This window comes from Podarcis muralis, chromosome 1 (assembly GCF_964188315.1).
Source record: "Podarcis muralis chromosome 1, rPodMur119.hap1.1, whole genome shotgun sequence".
Lineage (NCBI taxonomy): Eukaryota > Metazoa > Chordata > Lepidosauria > Squamata > Lacertidae > Podarcis > Podarcis muralis.
Window position 1 is genome coordinate 64022915 of NC_135655.1, and position 20863 is coordinate 64043777.

General features: G+C 40.1%; 1 protein-coding gene across 4 annotated transcripts in view; it reads right to left on the minus strand.

Annotated features, from left to right (window-relative positions):
* DCDC1 (doublecortin domain containing 1) overlaps positions 1–20863 on the minus strand; it is a 236479-nt gene that overhangs the window by 186421 nt on the left and 29195 nt on the right. For all 4 annotated transcript variants that reach the window (XM_077929881.1, XM_077929878.1, XM_028729825.2 and 1 more), the window contains exons 6-8: positions 14262–14467; positions 12638–12731; positions 1133–1299 (exon numbers count right to left, since the gene is read on the minus strand). In XM_077929881.1, coding sequence (XP_077786007.1) covers positions 1133–1299; positions 12638–12731; positions 14262–14467 — 467 coding nt within the window. The remainder of the gene's footprint in view (positions 1–1132; positions 1300–12637; positions 12732–14261; positions 14468–20863) is intronic.

The window sequence follows — 20863 nt, forward strand, 5'->3', positions numbered from 1 at the left end:
GCATCAAAGCTGCCTTTTACAGGTGAAGTAAAAACTTTAAAAATAAGGACCAAATAAGGATCAAGTGTAGTTCCTCCCCCACCCCCTCCACCAGTATTAAAATGGGTCAAGCATTTGCTGAAAGAAGGCTCCTTTGCCTGCTTCTGTATTCTTGATTACTTGTTGTAGATCCCCATCAGCTCAGGACAAAACAGTTTATTTCAAAGTAAATGATCATTTCTCTTTATGAACCTAACAGCAGGAGGTGCTGTATAAACAGCATGACTGACATCCGCTTCCTCCCCCCCCCCCCTTCATGAAGACTGAGAGCAGGATGCATTCATCTTTTAGTATGTGACCCAATATATCTTGTAAATCTCAGTTTAAGATGCAATATTAATTCTTGCTCTGATAATTTTTCATGCCAAGCATTTCAAGCACTTAAAAAAAATAACAAGCAAACTATACTAAAACTAACAGTTCTGAAAAGGCATACAAAATTTGTTCAGTTTAGGTCAATAGCACCAATATGCATTAAAACATATTTCTAAAAGGTTAAAAAGAATACTGGCTTGCAGTGCAGACCAAATGCAAAACTAACTACCTTTCATCTATAAACACACATACACACACAAAATAAATCTCTGTGCTGGGTATAGAATGTAAATGTATTTTAGATGCCTAACAGATTTCTCATGCAAATTGCTGAAGGCTGCTCCTCAAAGTAAAACATTAAGAAAATGACAAAACATTAAGAAAAATGTTATGTTTACATGATTTTACATTTAACATATCTTAACTATATTTCAGTTCTAGTTATATCTACATGGGGGGGAATAAAATGAATTCTGAGAAACTGCAGATGTTTCACTATTAGTGACCCTATCCTAAATAGCTATATATAATTTCCTTAGAAGGAGAAGTGCAGCACAAAAAGATTAGGCATACAACACAATGAAAGGCATACACAATTAACTCCATTATTGTTGGCTTTGAGATTGCAGGAGAAATACTTCATCTACCTATTGCGTATAAGAGCTCATGTAATACATGCCAGCCTTCCTTATGACACAGTGCCAATCACAGCCTTACTACAACTAGTGCATTTCATATCAAAGAAAAAGCAGCTGTTTAAAGACGTGGGATAACTCACCTGATCACAGTAGTTTTTAGCAGACTTTAATCGCTGGTGCAAGGCCAACAGTACTCCTTGGATATATATCTTTGCTCCAGAGGGGCTGAAACCTTCTCCCTTAGAGACCCAAAGAGGTCCTCGCAGAGGTGTGATGGAATTTTGCAGGCATTTGTCCAGCAGAGGAACTACACAAGGGGAAGGAAAAGGGGGAGAAAGGCATTCTTTTGACCCAGCTGAAACACACAGTCTGAAATGCATCCCCAAACCCACAACTCTTAACATCTATTATTTATATCTGACCTGGGTTAAGTCTTAGAAAAACAGATCCTGCATTTCGAGTGGCCACCATGAAGGATGTATTTATATTGAGACACCCCCCCATGTAAGACTCATAAGCCTTGTGAGCACACCTGAATAGTTTTGAAGTGTGTCTAACTAGCTGCACAGAGTGTCATGGTGTGCACTGATTGCCTTATCTTCTCATTTATCACAGATGAGTTGGAACCAACCTTGCTGAAATCTACTGGCATTGTCCTGATAAAATTGCAAGCTCCATGTTGTTTCAGAGCATAGCTTCCCGTCAGTGAGTGTATATGTTTATAGATCAAGCATTTTACACAGCTGATAATTACTAAAATAGAAGCAGTTTTATAAAGAAATTTTTACTATCTTTTTTTATTATTTGCATTCGAACAAGTAGCTTCCAAAACAAATAAATCTGCTTAGTATAGCATTGCTGTTCTTTTGATTGAAGTGGATGGGGGAGTGGAGAGCAGGACGACACGTATGTAGCATGTAAGGCCCTGGGTGACAACATATGCTTTCTCTTCTATCATCATTTCCTAAAATATGTTTGAAAATCAGACACAACTTTTCAGATAGTAGGCAAATGTTTTTACACTAGTAACGATGGGTATCTTAACTATACTGTGTGGTGCAATCTCTTTATTATTATCAGTAAACCCTGAAGCCCAAATATGCTTATTTCTCCCTTGGCTCTGCATCATAGATACTAGCAGATTTCAGAATATGAAGAAAGCTTATTTACTTTATTAACCTTTGTGCTGATAAATTAAAGGAGTGGGTGAATCCCACCCCCCCACCCCACTCTGATAAAACTTAAGAATTTCCCCAGAATTTTAGTGGAATGAAGGATCTGTGTGCAGCAGCCGCCCCCAAAGAGTGCTGCCCCCAGAAGGGCCTCTTTGTAAATGCAGTTTGCACCATGCAGATGCTTGCCCTCCAGCTGACCTGATTCAGCAGGGAACTCCTACACTGAATCCTGGTGAGCCTTGGCACAAATTAAGCTCAGAGGCTGAGGGAGAAGGAGAGTCTTCCTATAATTAGAAGAGGGCAGGAAGGGGGAGGTGAATCTAGCTTTGTGAAGGGTTGCTGGAGGGAAAGGGTGAGGGACTAAGACTGGATTTGTGTTTGAAGGAGAACAGAATACCTGCATTCTGTGGTTACAACCTTTGGGCAATAGGTGAGGGTCAATGCTTATTTCTAAAGAGAAGCGCTGGGCATTTAGTGTGCTCACGTGAGACAGAAATGTCATCACTTTATAAGTCCTGCTTCTTCACTATAAATGTGTGTGGTTGGGGAGACTGCAGTTTCTCGAGGGTTAAGTGAAAAGCACTCTGCACATGCTTGCACACATATTGTTCCTTAATTCTAAGTGAGCGGGGCTGCACTCTAGATTACTTACTTCTGCTTAAGTATTCTTTACCATGTGACCAGTCTTGATCTAGTTTCCTATTGCCATAAATATCCTCAAAAGTTTAGAGACTAAATTACAGAAAAGCAATATAATCTTGTGGTAATTCTGGACTCCCTCCCCCCCCCCCCAGAAATCCTGTTTTGTGTCACTAACTGCTTTTTACTTATGCTCCCTGGCCACGAGCAACATTTTATCAGGGAGGGGCCCATGATACTATGAGTGGAGGCAGGGAGGTCTGAGGTGAGACAATCAACCTCTCCAGTCACCAATGGCCAAAGGTGTTTCCTTTGCCTCCTTCTTACTCCAACACCCAGCAGTGTACTTCATGAACCATGCAATAAGTCACTAGAAGCAAAGCCTCCATGTTTGCAAGCAGGGAACCAACCAGAAGCCAGATCTTCAAAACAGATGTGTTGTGTTAGGATCAAAGTACAAAAACACAAGAGGAACTAGGGATCAGACGGGGGTGGGTGTTTTTTCTTGCGCTACCTCACTTATAGGTGGGTCTTACCCTTATCAATACTCACATATATGAGAGACAGAGCTTTCTTCCAGACAAAACAACTGACCGTTTCCATGGGGCAGAACACAGAAATTTCAGTTTGTTGGGTAGGGGGTTTAGAGGAACACCTGAGGTGGAGATTGCTTCCCAAAATGCAACCAATGGGGGTAATTATATACACATTCACACAATTGGACAGGTAGAGAGACTGTGGTCAAAACTGCATAAGATACAAAATTTTCCAGTCAAGTCCCCCCCCCCCTTGCAGGCCAACTTTGACAGGTGGGGACTCACATATCAATCATCTGATGTCATAATGAAGTCAGGTGACTGACAAGTGAGAGATCCCACCTACATGTCAAGTTGACTGGGGGGTTGCTGGGGGGTGCTTCTTCACAGAGGTAATGCACTGATGAAGCAGCATTCAGCAGGACTAAACTCTCTGCTCACGATGAGCGAATACTTCAGTCCTGGTCTCTGCAGGAGTCAGGTCATAATTTAACCCTCTGCTCATCAATTAATGAGTTTGGGTGAAATCCACCTGCTTTGGCTGTGTGTGCCACCTATCTGCAGAGAATTGGAGGGATGCAGCCTGTGGCGTTTGCCCTCCTAGGTATGTGACATCAAAGTGGGTCATAAGGAAAGGGCTAACTAAGTGTAAAATGACTAACCAATAGGAGCCCAAGGAGAGGAGTTAGAGTTAGAGTTGTTAAGAAGTCAGTCTGGAGTTAGAGAAGAGAGAGAGAGGATAAGTCTGTGGGTTGGGCTAGTCTGATGTGAGAGAGTGAGAGAATCTGTTAAGAGCAGTCAGTCAAACAGTTGAGATAATCAGTCAGAAGGTATTAGGAAGATATAGGCCGGTAAAGAAACTAAAGTTAAGAAACTGACAAGAATTTTACCTGAGAAACCATAAACTTGTTAACGCTTATAAAATAAACTTGTTTATTTGGTTCAATTTTTATAACTGTCTGGACTCAGTGTGTACCTGAGAGTAATGGGTTTGTGGCAGTGGGGAAGTGGGCACAGTGGTGGCACAGGGATCAATAGACCATCAAATGTCCGGGGACCCTGTGTGATCGCCACAGGGCCAATGGAGAAATGACACCCACATATCAATGACAGCCATCATCACTTTTATTTTCCCCAAGCACCTATTGGTGTGGCCATCCACTCCCTCTAGTGCTCCCTGAGATGCTGCCACCCGCTCCAATGCTTCCCTTTTAACTTGCGTGGGCAGCAGCCAGTGCTGATCAGGTCCCTCTCAAATTTGCTGTGATCCCTGTTGGGTGTTGAGAAGACCATGCCTGAACTTAAACCACACCACTGATTCCTGTGCTGACTGTGACATGGATCACTCATTGGTAGTGAGCAAGATCCATCTCCAGCCAAAGAAGGCCCATAGTACAAAGCATAAAGCATAAATAGTCGGAGCCAAACTTTGTCTGATTCTGTTAAACAAGCTCTACTGAACTGCCCCAAAGATAGTGTGGAAGGAAGGTGGAACCACATCCAATAGGCACTCTACATACAACACAGCTAGGTCCTCCTTTGGCAAAAGAGAGCAACAGATCCCTGACTGGTTTGAGGCCTGCATAAAAGACATGAAACCTGCTGTTGCTGCAAAGTGTGAGCCTCTCTTCAACTACAAGTGTGCACCCTGCAAAAAGACTTTTGTTACATAGAGAAAGGCAAGTGATGCCCAGCAGAACGCACCGCTGAAAACCTTTTCGGGAGAGATCATCACAGACCACAGCAACAAAGCAATGGGCAGAGTACTATCCAGAACTGTATTCGCAGCAAAACATGGACTCTGACACAGTCAACATTATCCAGACTCTGTTTGTCTTGGAAATGTCCCTCCTGTGCCTGAAGACAGACAGGTCATGCCATGGTGCCTCTGCAGCAGCACAAGTGGATCCATTCATCGGTCCCAGCTGCAACAAAATGTGTCTCTCCCACTTCGGTCTCTACAGCTACAACAGGCGCTACAAACTTTCAACAGCTTGACCTCACCCCCAAGGGTGCACTCCTCCATTGTCTCCTAAAACAGATGGATGCCAACAAGATTCCTGGTTAATTTCCAAGCATGATTTAAAATACAGTACTAGTGTTTAACTTGAAGCCCTATGTGGCTTGAGACCCAAACACCTGAAGGACCATTATGTTCACATCAATTTGGCTCAGGCAATGAGGATTTTATCATTAGCTTCCTCTGAGTGAGGCAACTGAAGAGAGGTCCTTCTATTGTGGGACCCCATCTGTGGAATAGCGTTACCAGGCTATTTTAGAGACATATTTTTCAAGATCTTTTAAACCCCTCCTGTTTTATTGCTGTTTTTATCAATTATGTTTTATCATTCTATTTCTGTTTTGTTTTATATTTTTGTTATAAATCATTTTTTATTGATTTTTTTTATTTTATTTTGTAAATCACCCTGAACATTTTTATAACTTTCAAAATTTAAATCACCTGATATTGTATCAAAAAGCGTGATACAAATATCACAACTCAGAATACCAGGTGTAAACTATCCATTCAAGTCCATTGGACAAAGTTATCTTAAGTGAAAGTGCTACAGCGCCAAATCATATTTGGGTCAGAGCAGCTGAAAGTTATCACTTACTGTCTGACTGACCTCACATGCTCACACTTTCCCCCCAAAACATGCACAAAACTGTTCAAATGCTGTTTGAATTCAGGGATTCTACTGGGAGGCAGATAGGTAACTTCAAACGCAATTGGTCTCTCCTTGTCTGCTTTGCACAGGATGAAGGTTACAAGTGATCTGTGAAATTCTGGCTTACCATGTGAAACAGCCTTCCTTTCAAGCACTTAAATAAATTTTGGAAGGTTATTTTTTACCAGTAAGAAATGTTCAAATAAATACAGGATCCTCCCAGTTCATTAGTTAGCTTCTACCTGAAGTGCTTGGAACTGGAATGCATTAAGCCCAAGATCCACTCCTGACCTGAACCAAGGTAGAATTCTAAGACCAAATAACACTCTACCTTCTCTGTCGGAGGCAGGATACTTCTGAATAGGAGTTGCTAGAAGCTGCAGGAGTACTGCTGCACTCAGGTCTTGCTTGTGCATTTCCCATAGACATCTGATTGGTTACTGTGAGAACAGGATGCTGGACTAGATGGGCCACTGACATGATCCAGCAAGCTCTTTTTTGTGTTCTTAACATTTTAACAGTCCCCAATGAAAGATTAAATTGATGTGGGAATGTTGACATTAGCAGTGGAAGTGCATTGGAAAAATCACCCTCATTTATGGGAACTGTCAAGACTGTGCTTTTAAGGCACAAACCAGTTATTGTTCTGATGAGGAAAGCAGGTTTAAACAATAAATTGGTTTGTAACCATTTTAGAAAAGTAGGAAAATGCAAATGTACTTTGCTATACATTGCTATATGACAAGAAATATATGAAAAGGTATACTCTATAAATAGAAAGAGGGCTACATCTGGTTTTGAGAAGTCCATTTTACATGGGGGGCGTGTTTTGGAGGTTCTGGGAACTCTTGGGAAGTTTTCTATTTAAGAAGAAAAATAATTGTCTCTAAAAAGACAAGTTGATCCACAGCATGTTTAATCAAAGGGAATAAAAGCCAATACAATCCATCTCATTTCCTCAACTAAAATTCAAATAAGGAAAAGTACTATTTTGAATTAAGAGACTAGAGGTGGGGGGGGGGGGAGCCAGACACACACTATGACCATTATCCAGACCGTTAGCCTACTGCTTCAGCGGACTTCCATGCATGCAGCAACACTTCCTCCCACAAAATCAGCTGCAGGGGGTTGAGGGACCATCAGGGACAAATTTTGGGAATGTGGGCAGAGAGGAGGAAATGCAAGTCCCGTTGTACCAGAGGAGCTAAACACACAAAGCATTGGACAATAGTTGTCAAAACTCCCGTCCCATATGCTATGACAGAGGCTCTTACATGCAAGAAAGTAAGAAAGCTTCAGTCAAGGCTTATAATGGTTCAGGTCAGGATATAGCTACAAATTGCCAAAAGCACTATTAGAGAGTTCAAGAACAGCATCAGAGACTAGATTAAAGCTCACTCACAAGACTCTTTTCTCTCTACATGCCGGTGCTCTTGGAAGCGCATGTTTCTTCAAGGGGTGTGGCTCTCCCTGCCATTGGTGATGTGATGGGGGTCAGCCCCACTGGCTCTTCACCTCCTGACTGTCCAATGCTCTCCTCCATTGCTAGGGAATCTCTCCATGTCATGGGTGGGGCAGGACAGGGAGCTTCCCAGCCTCTAAAGGCAAAGGAGCAGAGCTGACATCACCTCAGGCTTCTCCCTGCCAATGGAGTCCTCCATACCCTCCCCTCTTCTTCCTGCTCTGACAGCAACTGCCAACCCAGCCCTGAGCCAGTTGGGATTGCGGGGCTCATGACCTCTTTGTGACGAGGGGAAATGGCGCTGACCTGATACTTCTGCTATACCACACACTGGAAGAAAGCAACTTCAGATGCTATGGCTTACTGCCATACAGTGAAAACCTTTCAGCCTTACTTAATAACTATTTGAGTTATTTTGTACGTATCTAGATTAAAAACTCCCCTTCATGGATCACTGCCTTGCTGTGGCAAAGGGGCTTGAATAACTCAGAGAAGCTATGAGCTATGCCATGCAGGGCCACCTAAGATGGACAGGTCATAGTCGAGAGTTTAGACTAAATGTGATCCACCTGGAGAAGGAACTGGCAAACCACTCCAGTATTTTGCCAAGAAAACTCAATGGACATAAAAAGGAGAAGCTTTGAGAAGAAAGTGAGAGTTTCCAAGGCATGCTCTAGTTCATGGGGTCATGGAGAGTCGAAATGACTAAGACGACTAAACAACAACAACAGATTAAAAACTACAGTATAAGAATTATAATCACCCTTCTACCAGGTTACCACTCTCTTATTCTTGTTAGTCTCTTTTTGTGGCCCCTTACGTCATATATTTGAAGTAGCTGCCAGATACCACCAATTTATCTTTTTCAGCCCTCTTAATGTAACTGATATCTCAGGGTGTTCTTATGGGCAATAGTAGAAAAAAAATAATAAGAAATGTGTTTCAAAACAAAAGCCTGGATAAATAATAATAATGTTGAAATAGCATCTTAAAAATCCATGTAGGGCATTCAATCAAAACTTAAATAAACATTTGGTTTCCGCCGCCTTCATCAAATAGATTTAAATGATTTTTTAAAGAAGATTTTGTTCTTGTGTGACTGGTGGGAGTTTTTAATCAAGCATACAATTAGCTGGATGTTTTTTTCCCCATACTGTTTTGGTAATCCTGATGCAACTGTGGGACTCTCAGCCCTTGGTGTACAATATTCAAAAGTGTGGTCTGCAGACTCAGCCTGAGTGATGGAGGGAACACATGCTATGTCTAAATGATCCTGACGTATTTTACTCAAACAAAACTAATCTAACAGCTGTTGTGTACTTTTGTTTATGTGTTATATGTCAAATCTTATTGTCCCCAAGGTACTTATGAGAGATGCTTTAGCATTCACTCTCTTAAATACTGATGCCTACCCGAATTTGGATTTTTCCACTATTGAGCAGAATGACAAGCACACGATTGCTGTACTTAAAGCAATCTTTCACAGCTGCCTTGCTTCTTCACTGATCCCATTAAATTGACGGCATATGCCTGTGGGGTCTACAGTGTTACAATACTGCAGAACAAGATGCTGATTTGTATAATGCAATCTAACAGAACATGGCTTTATTGGGGATGAAACGTTTCTTGGGTCATTTTTTACTTTACTTGAGTAACATTTAATTTAGATACTCGTCCCTTGTGGCCTTTACAGAGTACCTGGTTACGTTAATTGTTTAGATGTTCGTGAACTCTGACACCCAAATGGGTAGCGAGCATGAAATCCTATAAAATTCCTTCATTTCTAAAATGCAACATGAGTCATGTCTTTTCTAAAACTGAGTGAAGTCGCTGTGTATTAAATATGCTGCCACATCTTCTGCTTGAGCAAGTGGACCAAAATGGTGTGAATTGTTAATGCCTTGCTGCTTTGGTTCACGGCTTGTGATTGATCATTTGTAACTATATCTACTCCTTGTTCCATGAAATCAAGTATGGAGTAATGGGTTCATCAGATTTTTGGGTTAAATTGAGAGTGAAGAGGTACTGTGTGTGGAAATAAGAGTTGCCATGTTCGGGGCTGGCCTTGTAACAGCATGGAATCTAAAGGCGATATTCAAAACCAAATCACTCATCATACGCTTACTGATTCTGAATAGGGCCCATTTGCAGGGGACATTTGGTAGTTTTCCAATAGACTTTATGCCTCTTTCCTACTTCTATCACTGTACATACAATGTTATAGAAAAAGTCTACACAGGTCAAAGTAGAAAGGCTATTTATACATCTTTCTCTATACAAACAAAAATAGTGTTCAACTTTATTATTCAATTCTTTTTCACTCCTTGTATTATCAATATATTTCAATAACTCCGGCAATAAAAGTATCATCAGCACTATAACTTTGAAACAACTCTGTCACCATTATTTAAGCCTCAAAGCAAATAAATTTGTTATGCTAGCCTTAGGTATGCTATCAACTAGTGACATTTTTAGCTGGTGGCTGGCTACTGCAACATGTTACTCAAAGAGTGATGTGCGGAATCAAGGAAAGTAAAAGCAAATAACCAGAAGCGATTGCATTTAGTAATGAAACAACAATGAGCACAGTCCAATGAGCACTTAAGTCTTACTAATTTCAATGAAAGCAGATGCCCAACACTACCATTTAAACCAATGGGTTCTAAACTTGATTAACTTTGGCTTAATCTTGACCAATAGCGTCTGAAGACTTGAAAAAGAATCTACTCATTGCTTCCACGGCTTTGTGACAAACAGCCATGCATAATTAATCTCTGTTAAAATAAAGTAAAACATGATCAACTGCATCTGTTAAGTATGACTGCCAGAAGCTAGTTAGCTACACATTCTATTTTTGCACCTTAGAATAAAATGTATTTGTTTATTTAGCAAGGTTTATATACTGTTCAATAACAAAGTCTAAGTAGTTTACATAAAATGGTATCAAATATTCATTAAAATAGCAATAACATTACCAAAATATAGATAAAAACATCAGGGGTTTTTTTTTAAAAAAATCAAACAAACACAAATGTATGTAATAAAATTACATGTCTGGATAGATTTGCATAAACAAAAACATTTTTAGCAGGCACTGGAAATGGTAAAATGTATGTGCCTCCCTAATACAAATAGGCTGGGAATTCAAGAGAATAAGGTGCAGCCACAAAGCAAACTTTGAACTGTAACACAAAATTTGAAGAGCATGTATTCCGAGAGTTACTACAAACAGGAATCCACAATTCTGCTCACAATCCTAAATACTGCATGAGATATACTTGGAGTCGAGAGTGGATTTCATGCTCTTTATTCAGCTCATAGTGGTGAGGAAGAATGGAAGTTCCCCCAGAATGTCTGCTTTATATACATTATTTACACAATGGGCCCCAGGTGATTGGCTAATTCCGGGATTCGCCTGTAGGCCAATCAGGTTGCGGATTCACTTCCACCTGGTTCACTTCTGGGAAGAATGGCAAAAGAAACCCCAAACATCCTCTCCCATTTGGAGCTGAGGAAGTATGTAGATAGTCTTCAAAGCTGCAATGAGCTCAGAAATGTACCACAGCAATGTGTAAGATCAGGGGTCAGCAAACTTTTTTAGCAGGGGGCTGGTCCACTGTCCCTCAGACCTTGTGGGGGGCCGGACTATTTTTTTTTGGGGGGGGGGGGGACAAATTCCTATGCCTCACAAATAACCCAGAAATGCATTTTACATAAAAGGACACATTCTACTCATGTAAAAACACACTGATTCCAGGACCGTCCACAGGCCGGATTTAGAAGGCAATTGGGCCGAATCCGGCCCCCGGGCCTTAGTTTGCCTATCCATGGTTAAGATTCTTTGCCCCCTTTCCAGTTCTGAGCCAAAGATGAAGGCTCAGTCTGGTGTTTCAGCAATGGGCTGCCAAGGTGCATAGAAGGCATTGGCATACAAAACTAGACTCCAGCCTTCCCGGTCTCAGCTCTAGGTTTGGCACTGGAGAGGAAGATGAGAATCATCCCTGCAGTAGTGTGGGGTTGCCAAGCTCTTCCAAAGGCCAGTGCAATTGCAGGCTTCACACACACCCCATACAACCTGGAGCTGGAAAGAAGAGCATAGATTGTCCATGACCTCATATGGAGTCGCAGTATGAGATCGGGGACAAGAAGGATAGGTAGGGTGCTGGAGCCAGATGTTTTGGGTTGTCCAGCAAGACCAGCCACAAATTGCAGCCTACTGGCTACAAGGAAGGCAAAACCAAGCTGCCAACACTCTGGTTGCTGCAAGCCCAAAAGAATATTGTAGAGCTGGAAAAGGGGACGGGGGAAAACAATCAAAGTGAGTAAGGGGCTGGATCAGCTCCCCTATGAGGAAAAGTTACTATAGCTGGAGAACATGACAGGTGTGAAAAAGCTATGCATGGTGTGGGTAAAATGGATATAGGGTTTTATTCCTATATTCCAATGATGCTGAACACAGAATGACGAAAGGAAGTACTTCTTCAGAATAGAGGATGAAACTATGGAATTCACTACCACAAAATATAGTGATAGCCACCAACTTGGAGAGATTTAAAGGGGGATTAGACAAATTCATGGAGGATAAGGCCATCAATGTCTAATAGTCATGACAGCTGACTATTGCCTCCAGTACTGCAGGTGGAATGCCTCTGAATACCAACTGCTGAGGAAGATGAATGGGGCGAGTGCCATCGATCCCATGTCCTGTTTGCACACCTTCCCAATGCATCTGCTTGGTCACAGAGACCAGGATACGAGTAGATGGACCTTCAGTCTGATCTGGTAGGGTTCTCCTCATCAGGTACCCTGGCTAAAAACTATTTTCCTGACCTTAAGAAGTAGCCACAAATGTCAGTTCACAGCAAGCTTAAAATGCCAGGCTAAAATCAAGACTGAAACACAAAAGGCTGCAACCAGATGCTATGGATTATCAAAGAGGGTGAGACTTTTGCATATGAATTCTCTCTTCTCTTTTAGCATAGTGGAATAATAATTTTTGATACTAAGTTCATATTGATAAATATACATATGCCTGCTTTTGAAATATAAGGCAGTAATTCCAATTGCCTTCATTTTTTTCACACATTTATATATACAGTAGCTGATGCATGGCATTCATTTATACTAATAAAAAACTGCAAAATGTATAGTAATTTCTACTTACCACTCAAGAGATCTTCAATTTTTTCTCCATGCATATTATACATATACTTTGCTGGTGAAACAAGGTTCAGTCTCATGGTACAAGCATCTAAAAACTTCACAAATTAAAAATAGTTTCACTAAATATGGAAAACTTTAGAATTTTTTTTTTAAAGGAATTAAAAAATATTTGGAATACACTGTATGGTTACAGAGTTTGTTTTCTAGGGAGAAAGTAATGATTTTGTAGGGACTGCCATGTGCCCTTAATTCTACCTTTATTTGTGGCATTTCACAACTAAGGTTCCCTCTTTCTACTTATTTCTTCTGCTGATTCCACATTCCTCAAGTGATACCAACCAATCAGCGATCACATAGTGAATGTGTAGAAGTCACAATGTTCATTAGCCAATCAGCCAAAGCCAACTAAAGGTTCTTTCACACTTTAGCTTGACCTGTATTTTGATCATACTGTGCACTTATTACCTTGGATCTGAGAACTTTTCTCATTGGTCCATAGCTGTGCCTTGTGAAAACCCAATCTTACCCGAACTGAAGCTCAGTTAAGCAAAAGCTCTCTTCAGATTTTCCACACATCTGATAAGATCTGATTCAGTGGATAAGATTGGATTTTGACAAGGCACAGCCCTAGAACAAGAAAGGCTCCCAGAGCTGAGGAAATTAATCAAGACACAATACAATCAAAATATGGGTCAGGCAAACGTGTGGATGAGACCTGAGGCAGAGAGGCCAGTGTTTCCCACACTGTACTGCTCTCGATCTGAATAAGCAAACTGTTTTGTCTCCCTTTCTATGTGATCCCCCAAATATTGCTATAAGGGACCATATTACCAAACGTCAGTTGGAGTAACTAAGAAAAATGTCAGGCCAAGGAAGAGAAGAATACGGAAAGTGGTAACTTTGGAGTCCTTGCAATAGAATCTTATTTCTTTCATGAAAACATATCGTTCATCCCTACCCTAATATTTTGCTTAGGGGAAAGAGTATAAAAAAGAAGTAAACTTGATTAAGCAAAGAGACACAAAGTTTTAGGCTTTTGTTTTGTTCTACCTCTCTCATTTTGCACCAGGCAAGACCTAAGAAGCTACCATTTCTACTTTCTTTAAATCTCCATTCTCCATTCCCTTTCTGCTGTTCTCCATATCATGTAATTCCTTCAAGTTTCTTTACCTTCTTGTTTTTCTTTTTTCCTCCACACAAATTAAAAAAAAACAAGCATATGTACTTATAAAGTCTTTGCAAAGCTCTATAACTTGACCGATACAAATTTATTCATCTTTTCTACCCCATGGACATAATAAGTACACCAAGGCAGTAAAAAAAAGCCACCATGATGTTCTGCATTTTGAATTACTGTGTCTTTTTTGAAGTGGTTACATGGACATGAATGGGGGCAATTCCAGAGTAGAACAATGGAAGATAATGGCCTAATTAAAACAAAAACAATAACTGCAGTGCATAATAACATCAGTCCAGTGAACTGGGTGTGGGTATATTTTTTTAAATAAAATCTGTTGCTGAATCTCTATTGCAATCATATAAGTAAAATGGATAAATAAGTAATATAAGGGCATTAGGGGAATGATATATTTCACATATTTGTGCTCTGCCACATGCAAGCTTACCTTTTCATTCTGGTCTGGGGGAGATGATATTTCATAACCATCCTGCCCCATACAGTTCTTAAACACCAAAAATCTGACAGTGGGCTTCTCTGTAAGTGTCTTCATACATGTGGATAGTACAGGCTTGGTTTCTCTCCTCTTGATACCTTTAGGAAAGACTAGGCCATTCAGTGTCCAAGTTGCCTTCTTCGTTAACAACAGATGGTCTGGAAGGGAAAAGGTAAAGTCAATATTTGGCTTCAGAATTAAAAGCGAACACATCGTGCTCCCTTTCCCCTATTACCTTAATAACACACTGGCTGGTATCCATATAAAAGCTGATATTTTTGGAAATACGACCCCATCTTCCCACAAACCGTGACATAAGCTGTAGCAAGCTGTCTCTACTGATAGCCTGCATAAATCATCATTCCTGAAGGGAACAGATGTTCAGGGTATGAAAGAGTAATACCACAATTTAGTCATAATTAAAATTCACCTTAGCATGCCTCTGTAACTGATCAGAGAGGAACATTTTACTTCTCCATCTACAAAAATAAATGCTTTTCATCACCTTTGCTTCATAAAAGCAAAGGTTCTTGTCTCCGGTTCTTAACCTGCATTTGCTTTGGTTCACACTATTCATAATGTATCTCACAAATGATCCATTTAACAGTTCACTTCCTAATTCTCCTCTATAAGTCTGAATGACCTACATAACATCACAGAAAATCTAGAATTTGAAATAGTAGTTACGTATTTAACTCTTAACCAATTATTTTGGGAACCAATTTGGCTAAAAGTTGGGATACAAATCTAAAGAGTAAGAATAGGGTGGGAACAATCCCAGGAGTTTGACTCACTGCTTTCCAAAACACACTATGCTGAAAAAGCCGCAGTATTTCAACACCTTTTATCAAGCTGGGTGAGGTAGGAGAGAACAAAAGTGGGCATGCTATTGTTCTTGCCCCCAAGTCTTATAGATTTAAAATGGAATACAGTCATGCCTTGGAAGTCGAACGGAATCCATTCCGGAAGTCTGTCCGACTTCCAAAATGTTCGAAAACCAAAGCGCGGCTTCTAATTGGCTGCAGGAAGCTCCTGCAAGCAATTGGAAGCACCAGAAGCCCCGGCGGACGTTCGGGTTCCAAAGAACGTTCGCAAACCGCAACACTCACTTCCGGGTTTGTGGCATTCGGGAGTCAAAATATTCAACTTGCAAGGCATTCGGGATCTTAAAATGTAACTTGATAAGCCTCACTAGGTCCATGACAAAAAATGAATAGTTACTTTATTCAGTTCTAATAGGAACACACAGATTCTTGGGGAAGTAAAGACCCTCTGGAGTAGATTTTGGAGCTTTGAGGTAAAAAGGTTGTTGCGCAAATGGATATAACAATTTGCTGTTTCCAGGGTGCCTTTTCATCTTCAAAGCAATAACAAAGTCCAAAAAAATCTAAAATGGAAAAACTGCAGTTGTCAAAAAGGGAGTGGAAATTGAGTGAATTTTAATATCCTCATCTCAAAGAAGAAGAAGAAGAAGAAGAAGAGGAGGAGGAGTTTGGATTTGATATCCCGCCTTTCACTCCCTTTAAGGAGTCTCAAAGCGGCTAACATTCTCCTTTCCCTTCCTCCCCCACAACAAACACTCTGTGAGGTGAGTGGGGCTGAGAGACTTCAGAGAAATGTGACTAGTCCAAGGTCACCCAGCAGCTGCATGTGGAGGAGCAGGGAAGCAAACCCGGTTCACCAGATTACGAGACTACCGCTCCTAACCACTACACCACACTGGCTCTCTCATATCCTCATATAATATCCTCATCTCAAAGCACTCCCTTTGTTGCTACGATGCGCTAAATATTAAATCTTTCCACATACAACACACACGTAAAAGCACAATAGTTATTCAACAGTAACGTTAAGCTGCAGCAAATAAATGTGAAGGATAGGAACAACTTATACAGTAAAATAAGCAATCATACTTTCAGTTAAGATAGACAAACAATTTTTAGGATGGTGCAAGTGATTTTTTCCAGTTGATTCAAATGCATAAATTTCGCTGTACCTTTTAGCTAGGGTTAAAACATGATTGTGACATTTTAAAAGTTTTCATAGCACCCTTGTGGTCCTGATCCAGCTAATGTAAAACATGACTAAGGCCTTTGGAAAGCAAGTGGAGCAGAGGAGCAGCTAGGGTCCCTTGCTGTGTCAGCACACCCACAATCACTTTGCCACAATAGCCACATTATAAATTACAACATTTTACATGACCCAAGTACTTGAAACATTCTGAGTGAGGGCAAGGTAAGGAGGAAAGGCAAAACAAAACAAAAACACACTTTTGTATTGCAGTGTGAGAAGGATGCAAAGCTTCTCCCATGTTTGATTTTGCCACGAAAGCAGTGGTGCATCGCCACACACAAAAATGTCATACACTCCATCATCCGATAGGTGGTTTTTGTGCCTCCCTCTGACTGCATCCTCAGTGAGGGTCGGTTTCACCAGCCCCTCCTAGGTTATTAACTGGTACTACTACTTTCAGTTAGATGATGTTGGATTGGGTTTTTTGTTCACATCTTGTTGAATATATATCATTGGTCACTGGCTCCTCCACTAGGACTGTAACTCTAAAATATGAGTTACAAAAGACACCTGCATTTTTAATCTTGAAATTTGCATTGTTATACTCTGTTTCTTCCATATTTTTCTATACATTTCAGACATGCAACTCTTTCTTTAAACTGAAGTGCTGCTAAGGAATTTGTGCAAAATGCTAAAGGATGAAGCTGAGTCCATTTGTCTTCAGTCATTGCTGCTCAGTATCCCAGCTGCTGCGGGTGGTACTGCCATCGTCATTATTTCCTGCAGCAGTGCCTCTCCCACTGTTGCCACCAACACTGCCACTGAAGCTCCCTAGGGCTTCTTTGAGTACCAGAATAACCAAACCTGAGCTGGTGTCTCTCATCAACTGCCTCAAGAGCCAAGGAATTTTCAACCAGTGCTGCTGCTATCGCCTGGCCAACACGAACACCAAGGTGCTGAAGAAAGCGTGGTTGGGATAGTCAACCTCACTGAGTGGATTAGAATCCTCCTGATTAACTGTCCCTCAATTCACACCTTGAGGGTTCATGCCTATATGCCTATTAGGCCATGGGAGGCAGCAGGTCATGATTAATTCCCCTGGGTAGCAAAAGTCCTTCCTGTTGAGCAGCTGTTTGTCAGAATAGTGGCCACATCTTCTGAGGTGCAGTCCTCGAGGGGAAGAGCTACAACTCTGTGGTGGAGCATTTGCTCTGCAGGCAGAAGGTTCCAGGTTCAATCTAGGTAAGGCTGGGAATGTCCTGTCTCAAACCCAGGAGATAGTACAATGTGCTGTATGGGTCCCTATGAATCAGACCGCAAGCAACAGAAAGCTACACACACACACACACACACACACCATAAGCTACTCAAACTAGGTAGACCGATGGTCTGGCTCTCTATGTGCAGGTGGTAGGAGAGGGGGGATTGGTTGAGACTATGACCCTTTTGTAAAAAATGAAGTTATTACAATTTAATTCAATAGATCCTAACAGAAAACAAAAAAACATTTTTCTGCTTTAATAACCAACTTTTCCAAATTTAAATTATGCATTGAAAATCCAACTATCTTTAATATAATTACGTCTTCTAACCAAAATACAATTTGCTGCAATGGTTATAGCCAGGTCACATTCCTATCTTCAGTTTTAGTCACTCCCTGTTCTTTAAATACTTGACTTCTTTGTTTCTGCATGCTCTGAAGTGCCATTCTGTATTGCCACAGGCACAATGGCTATGTTTTTACTAGCAGTGAAAGCAGTTGTCATTAGACTTTAAATTCAATAGCATCATTCTGACATATTATTTGAAGTATGTCTTAATTTAAATTTTGATTAAAATTACAAACACCCCAACTTGTATGCCAATCAAAATATGTTTAGCCCCTCGTTTGAACTTTTATATGAACTATCCATATGTGCAACTCATACAATCAATAGGAATTAAATATATTTTTTTCAAGGTTGTAAACATGTATTTTAATAAACCTGAAAAGATAATTGCAAGATAAAAAATTATTTGTAGTGAACAACTAATTTATATGTGTCAAGAATTATTTCCATCAAAACTATGGAATTACAACTGATTTAAGAACACAGTACAGTGACTCCAATATGCACTGGACAAGGAAGAACCTCTTTGCATACGTGAATAATTTCTCTTCACAGAATGAGACGCCAATATGTATACATAACTTTAGCTCACATCAGATCTAAGGGTGAAGCTTGCTTTGCAGCTTCAGTTGTTACTTCTACATTGCTGTTGCTTCTCCTAAGGCAGGCTTCCTCAACCATGGCCCACCAGATGTTTTTGGCCTACAACTCCCATGATCCCTAGCTAGCAGGACCAGTGGTCAGGGGTGCTGGGAATTGTAGTCTCAAAACATCTGGAGGGCTGAGGTTGAGGAAGCCTGTCCTAAGGTTTCTGAAGAAAGCACTCTGTTCAATTATTAGGACTTTGGTTATATCTAGATTACTGAATGATTTTGTCAAATAAGTATGCATAGCAGGATGGCCAATGTGGTGCCGTCCAGATGTTGGTCTACAACTCCGAGCATCTTTGGCTGTTTGTACTGGTCTGATAGGTGTTGCAGTTCAACAACATCTAGGGGGCACAATGTTGGTTATCCCTCATTTATATTACACTCAGGACAGAGTTACATTAACAGCCACCAGTAGTTTTACAATGTAAACTACCCACACTGATGAGAAAATAGTGTTCTAATAGTTATCCAAAGAGCCCTTGGCACTGTCATTGCATAAAGTCAATATCCTTCAGCTGCATAATAGCATTAGAAAAAAACTTTTTGTCAAGTATTTCCTGCCTGGAAATATTGAAGGAGAATATAACAACATAACTGATTTTCAAATGCAGCAGTAGGTTGAAGACTGAAGGAGACTTGGGGCAATAATATGAAAACTTTCTAACAGCATGCTCTTCAACAGTCAGAAACAGATTACATTTAAATTATGACAAAGAAACTGTTCAAATCACCTTAAGTCCAGTCAATGGTAGACTTGAAATATATTGCCAGGCCAATGCACTACTAGGGGAGATACATTTTATTTATACATTTTTTCCCCAGATAACTGTTTAAAATTTAATAGAATGGAAGTTAAATTTGGCTCTGTTTTGGTTTTCTCCTGCCACTGGGAAAAATAGAACCAAAGCAAAGTTCTGTTCAGTGAATAGTCATATTTTAAACTGTGAATTTAAATTTTATTGTTGTTTTAGAAAATTATCAAAGAAAAATAATGGATACATTTTCAAATAAATAAAATATGTAACTTAGGACAAAATTATCTCTCTTCTACAATTCATGATGTATTTGTGTATGCACGCACACATACAAATTAATAGGAAAAGTGAAAAATCTGTGATAATATATGTTTAGCACCATGTTCATTAAGCTGATTTCTTATATAAAAACCCTCACATAAATATGACAAGAGTGATTAATTTTCAGTGTGCTTATGAGAAAAAGTGTTATACTGTTGTTTGGAATGCTGCTTGGAATTGAAACATTTCCAAATCTGTCAATAATTAGAAATTAGAACAATGAGAATCTATAATTCCAATGACACTTGCTACTTCCAGAAGATGGCCTATTTTAAATGTGCTCACACTTATTCTTGTCAATGAAGACCTGCCACAGCAAATTATATCATTTTGGGAAATTGCATGACATTTAGCAGAAAATATCTCCCTTCTTATCTGAAAATAGTTTTGAAACATGGCATCATTCTTTAGTAGATTTTTTGAAGGTGTTTTTTTTATAATATATATATATAAGAAAAAAGGTCAATTCACAGTGTTCGCTTTCACTTAACATTATCTGAAGACCTGGAAATTTTACATGCAATGTAGCAGACTGAGCTAGAACATTTGGAGAAGAAAATTTATGGTGGCTTTAGTACTTTTAAAGTATTATACAGTTCTGTGCCAATATTCCTGTCCCTCATGAAGATGTAGAATCTTGCAGGATAATGACTTTAGAGATTTGCTCAGGCATTTGGAGACGCATGAGAAAGAAATAAAAAAACAAAGACAGAACAAAGCATGACTTAATATGGAGTTCTCATGTCCTGACCAAGCTCCTCTAAGTTCCTGGGGTTCAGTCTGCAGTTTATTTCACATTTTGAAATAAACTTTATGTTTGTATTAAAATGAGTGCCCAGGTATTGTAATGGATTGGATGAAGGTCAATCCAGAGGTCCTGTTAGTAGGTGATTTGTCTACTTCGGTTGGTGGACATAATCCTGTACTGGATGAGGTTGTGCTCTTCTTGAAGGAACAATATGGGGGTCCTCACTGATCAGACTTTGCCACTGGAGACAGAAAAGTCACTCAGTTCTACAGAGGAAAGCTAACAGCTTAGGCTGCTGAACTACCTGCAAAGCCTACCTAGGCAGAGGTAACTTAGATCTGGCAACCACCAAATTAAATTACAGTGGTACCTCCGGTTATGAACTTAATTCGTTCCAGAGGTCCATTTTTAATCCGAAACCGTTCTTAACCTGAGGTGCACTTTCGCTAATGGGGCC